This window comes from Gobius niger, assembly GCF_951799975.1.
Source record: "Gobius niger genome assembly, chromosome: 1".
Classification (NCBI taxonomy): domain Eukaryota; kingdom Metazoa; phylum Chordata; class Actinopteri; order Gobiiformes; family Gobiidae; genus Gobius; species Gobius niger.
The window spans coordinates 49,659,488-49,665,221 of record NC_136852.1 but is presented as its reverse complement, the minus strand read 5'-3'; the positions used below and the strand labels follow the sequence as shown (position 1 = coordinate 49,665,221).

The window sequence follows — 5,734 nt, the reverse complement described above, 5'->3', positions numbered from 1 at the left end:
GTTGTACGTTCATAACGACAACAGTGGACATTTCTAGCAGCCACGCTCTTGAAACTCGTTTTTGAGACGATTGATTGATTCAACTGTGTCGTTTTGCACGAACAAGTATCTCTCGATAGGTTTTACAGACAATGGGAAGGAGCAGGAGCCGAACTCCGCCTCGACGAGGTGAGAAAAGAGTTAAAATGGTCGCGAAGTCACTCAATTCCTAAATATCTTACTACATACGTTAAAACCATAGACTGTAGAAAATAAAACCCCTTGATTTCGGGATGATATTGTTGATTAAAAGTTACAAGAAAAAAATTGCCACTTTTCTGGTGCGAGGCAACATTGTTTATAGACGTAACATTTGTTAAACGTTGCTGAAAAGCGCCGTTTCAGTGTGCGTATCAGGACTATACTTACGCTGATCTAAATCACGAAATGTATGGGCTTTTTCACAGCTGCCTAAAAGGTAGCGAACTATTCAATTGTTTTATCATTAAGGACCACAGTAACACGTGTGTTTCTCATTATTATATGTTGAAAAAAAGCTCATTAGCTGTACAGTGCAGTCCAAAATGTTACGCAGTGTGCCTTTAAAGTTTGGGGAACAAACTGCTTGTGATATTGCGATACTATATAGCGTGTCGCCCTGTTCTCCATCCATGATTATATAGGCCGTGGGTTGTAGAACAGCGGACGTCAATAAGAACCGCATGTGTGGATGTGTTTGTGGTTCATCAGAGAGGAGGCGCTCACGCTCTGGTTCTCGCGATCGGGAGCGGCGGCGGCGCGAGAGGGACCGCTCCAGAGACCGGGACCGTGAACGCAGGAGGAGCCGCTCCAGATCCCCACACAGGAGGAGGTCCAGGTAAAGATGGTCCTGACTGTATAACCTTCTGCAGAAACTCACACCAAACTAACTTTAAAGTCTAATGTACAAAGAACGAGCACTTTTACAACCGCAGACAGTGCAACATTTTACGCAACATATCGGATAAGATTAAAACTAAATTAAAACTTTAGTTCATAATGAGTGTGTTGATTGGTGAAAACTGCCTTCAATTTTATTTTTTTATAAAGAGCCGCTGGAAAAGGAAGCTATAGTGAAGCTGTCCACATGTTCTTTGTTCGAGTAATAAAACAATGGCATGTTTTTTTGGAGTCCCACAACGAAGCACAAGAGGCCGTTAACAAAATCCCCAAGCTCATGTTCTGAGGATGGCGGTGCCTGACATTATTGTTTGAGTAGTATTTATGTGAGGTAAGACGGGAAGTCCAGATGATTCTGTCTTGTGATGCAGCCGTGTTTCCCCTCCACAGGTCCCCGCCTCGGCGCCATCGGTCGTCCTCCCTCTCTCCACTGAGACAGAAGGGACGGGACGATGATCGCAAAGACTCCAAGGACAAACAGCCCAAACCCATCCAGATCTCAGGTACTCGCTCATACTAAGAATTCGTGTAGATTCTTGATTTTTACAAAATTCTTGTCTTTTACATTTAGAGCGGTGGTTCTGAACCTGGGGGGCGGGACCCCCAAGGGGGTCGCGAGACAAATTTGGGGGGTCGCCAGATCATTTAGATAAAATATACATATTTTCACTAGCATATAATCTAATGTTTTATTGTAGCACGTGTGCTATTTTACCAGAGTGCCATTATTTGATCGTAGTTTGATGAATTTTATTTCAGCCATTTGTTTTTTTCTTTGTTTTTTAAGAATTATGTAGGCTAATGTTACTATTTTTCACGATAAGACCCGGGCGGGGGGTCACGAACCCCTTTACCTGTTATAATGGGGGTCGCGGCTCCAAAAGGTTGAGAACCAGAGTAATAGACACAATTCAACCAAAACGCAGATAATAGTCCATGATACTTCACTATTGGTGGATATTGTGAGCTCAATTGGAGGAATAAACTGCTGCAGTTGTCCCCATTAGATTGCTATGCCATGAAATGTGTGTGTTGAGCCCTAATTAGGGCCTTATCAAATAGTTGTGCCATTTGGTGATAAGCCATGCTTATGTTTTGACAGCGGAGGACATGGAGGGCAAGACCGAAGAGGAAATTGAGATGATGAAACTCATGGGCTTTGGCTCATTTAATTCCACGAAGGTAAGAAATCATCCCGTCCACAAGAGGGCGCACTGCTTTTGTCTTCACACAGTATCACAACTAAACATAATGAGTGATGACCAGTGGTCTCAAACTGACACAGTAACGTTACCAGTTTTTCTTTTTCGGCAAAATCTTTTTATCTAAATTTTACTTGAATTTAAAAAAATGTAATTTCTTTCTAAAGAATTCAACAAACAGTGGACACAGAGTTTATTTGTGGCCTTTGCAGACTGCTGTTCTCGTGCTTATATCTTGTGTGCACCTTAACACAGAGAAAAGTGAAGCAGAAACAAATGGTGGGGCGCACAGGTTTTAGGAGGAGCTCATTCCCCTTGGAATGGTGCACGCTGTGCAACGAATCCTCGTTTTTTCTGGACAGTCGCCCGAGCCGCACTTAAAAGGCTTAAGTTTCAGTCAAAATTCAGGCCCTTGCAGCGTGTGTCTTTGAGCAAGACACTTCATCCACTTTGCCTGTGTTTGAATGCAGTGTTTGAATCAGTTGGTAGTGCCTAAGTGAAAATTTGCTTTGTAAAAATAAACACACCCAGGTAGGTAAAGCTGCGTGCTGGTTCCAAAAATGAAACAACATTTCAGTAAGAGCTCCTAATTTTCTGGGCTACATGCCCTTCATCAGTCAATTTTGATATGGTGTGAGTAAATAAAAGCTCCTACTGCTGTGCGGATTATCTTTACATTTTTACTGTTTTTCATTTTTGAAACCAGCACAGAGTTTTACCTTCCTTTTGGGTGTGTTTATTTACACTTGGCTAATGTTCACTTGGCTGCTTAACCACCACTGAGTATGGAGTGGGTGATTGATGACTACAGTGTAGTGCTGTGAGAAACCAGTCAAAACAGGCTTGTAAAGAGCAATACAACAGTCATTATTATTAATTATTATTAATAGTAATAATAGTAATGATTACATCAATTCCAGTGACTCTACTTTATTTTTGCAGCACATTTTACACAAAGAAAGTTTCTAAAGTACAGCACATATGGTCGCCTCTTATGGTTGCCGCTTATGAAATTATGAATTTAGAATATGTGTCTGTCACTTCTGTTTTAGGGAAAGAAGACAACGGGTGGCGGAGTCGGAGCGGTAAATGCTTATGCTGTGAACGTCACCATGAAGCGAAAGTACAGGTGGGTAAAGACATGAGTTTTGAAGACTTTCATGTTAAAAATGCTGCTTATAGACAAAGTTAGGGCTGAGCATTTGGACGTCTTTGGGTGGCACTTGAGACAAGTCAAGATCGTTATTGCAGGGAAGAGGCAACTTTCTGACCCAAGAGCCACATGGCAGGGAGGGTCAAGCCAAATGCAGTTTAGTCAGTTGTCAAATAAATAAAATGTACAAGTCAGGCCATCGTTGTTAATAAGAATTTCTTAATGTTTTGCCTGATATAAAGTAATCATTCAAAATATATACGGAATATTAAAAGCAAAGTTCGAGTACCATCATCAAACCTAAAGAAATCTTCTACACATGGACTCACCCACAGAGGAAACAAAAAATCTGCACAAGAGAATAAATACCCCCTGAAGTGGCTGCGTATCACCAGTGTTTGAGATGGAGATGCGTAAAAGCAACAAATGAGCAGATTTTTCCCATTATTTGCCAGTGAGAACATTGATGTTGGTGTCTCCATTTAGCAAATGCATCATTGTTTGGTGACAGTTCAGTCCTGGCTACATTCAGGAATGATCGAAGGTGAGCCTGATTAAAAAGCTAAACGTTCTGCGTGTGGCTGCCCCTACCCTTCCGCCATATTGTGTTTTGAGTTTGTTTTTTTAAATGACGCAGATGTGATGTTTTATTCCTGGTCGAGTCTGGTATTATGATTAGGATTGTTATTTCTCAATTAGACCAATTATACGCTTAAGCTCTGTCCTAATGTATGTATACGTGTGTGATATTTTGTTCAATAGCCAACATCACAATTTTCACAGATTTGAGTACTTATTTTATGTTGAAATCCAAATGTGTATTCTAAGTTGGTGTTTGGTGTCCAAGTTCTCTTCTAAGACGTCGATTAAGCCTTTGATAAAATGCATAATTGCTTTGGCACAACATAAACTTGTCAGTCGTCTCCCACTCGGGGCACTTCATGCATCAAGTTGTGCTATTGCAGCCAATCACCTCTGCAGGTGTTTCTATGCAGACTTCCTCGCGCTCCCATTGGCCCTCGGTGATGTAATCTGCAAGTGTTGCGAGGGTAACAGTGATGTAATGTTTTCTTATATTTATTTTTTGCAGGCAGTACATGAACAGGAAAGGAGGATTCAACAGACCGCTGGATTTTATCGCATGACACTTTATCAACGACTTGTTGTGTTCCCGGACAAATGTACCTCTGTTCGCCCTCGTGTGTGGATTCAGTGCTATTTTATGTTGTATTCTATGTTTTGTGTTTGATGCATTAGGTTTTATTAAAGTTGTGACGGCTGTTTAGACAATGTCTGCAATAAACCACTGTCCTCCTACCACTATACCGTTTAGGGCTTGTGTTGCAGATGCATTGTCAAATATGTTCATATAAACCTGTTTACTTATGGCAAATATAGATTTTTCTTCACTCTGCCTTTGTAGCATCTTTGTTTATGTTATAATTATCCATGAATTGCCTTTAAACAGTTAATTGCCCTAATCTAGTGATGTCGATTCAACAAGTAACTATTGTAATTTGCTAATGCCGAGCCACGAACATCAGGTTAAATACAATAAATACACTTGTTTGCAATAGCATTCAAGTCCTGCACTCATTTAGTTGATGAAAAATATTTCTAACATTCAGTGATGGAAAAGTATCATGTTTCCTGCGCATGCGCTTGACCAGGTTTCTCAGATTGGGGGGACCGTTCTCCAATAACAATCGAGCATGTGACTTTGGCCAATGCCTGCACTGGACAAACAACAGGCCAGCAGCCAATCGCCGTGGTCCACCGCGAAGCAGCATGGCCAGGGAGGCGTGTCAGCTGTCACGGGCGGGCGTTGTCATCTGAGCTCGTGGAGCTGGCGACCAATGGCTGTGGAAGTCACGAGAAAGAAACCAATCGCTGCGCGCGGCTATGTGGCATGGAAAGCGGCCGCCATTTTGGCTCCACGTAGCAGCGATTATTTCCCCACGTACAGCGTCAACGTTTCGATGATTTTGTTGCCAAAGCGCGTTTGCGAAATGATCAACCGCAAAAATGTGTGTTATAAAAATATTATCTCAGTGGGAGCGTTATTTGTGAAGATACGCCGTAGGAGGAACTACTCGATCACCACTGTTTGCGTCCTTGCTCCAGTACGCTACTATCGAGCGCTGTAACGCCTCTTAATCCATTTTCATTTCTATAAAAAACTGAACAAATCATGCGCCTCCACAATGCATTCCACTTGTGTCATATGCAGCTATATCTGTGCGTATATTCGGCTATTTTGAGGTTTAAGAGATTAACTCCGTATTTTCTTCTCTTGCATTCAGATCCAAAATGGCTGCCCGAGGGTTGCAGTTGCAGCAAGGATCCACCCCCTCAGATGAATGACGTGACAACCAGCCAATAAGAGCGCGAGTAGTTATGTCCAGTATCCAATCAAAACAGCGCAGCCAGGAGCTTTGTGGTACAGTAGTTAGCTGTCGTT

General features: G+C 42.0%; 1 protein-coding gene across 1 annotated transcript; it reads left to right on the top strand.

The window, feature by feature from the left end:
• snrnp27 (small nuclear ribonucleoprotein 27 (U4/U6.U5)) lies at positions 1 to 4,686 on the top strand. Its single transcript, XM_079576781.1, has 6 exons — positions 1 to 168; positions 730 to 856; positions 1,309 to 1,421; positions 2,021 to 2,100; positions 3,173 to 3,249; positions 4,364 to 4,686. Exons 1-6 carry the CDS (start codon positions 132 to 134, stop codon positions 4,416 to 4,418), a joined length of 489 nt encoding a protein of 162 aa, XP_079432907.1. The 5' UTR covers positions 1 to 131; the 3' UTR covers positions 4,419 to 4,686.
• The last annotated feature ends 1,048 nt before the right edge of the window (positions 4,687 to 5,734 follow it).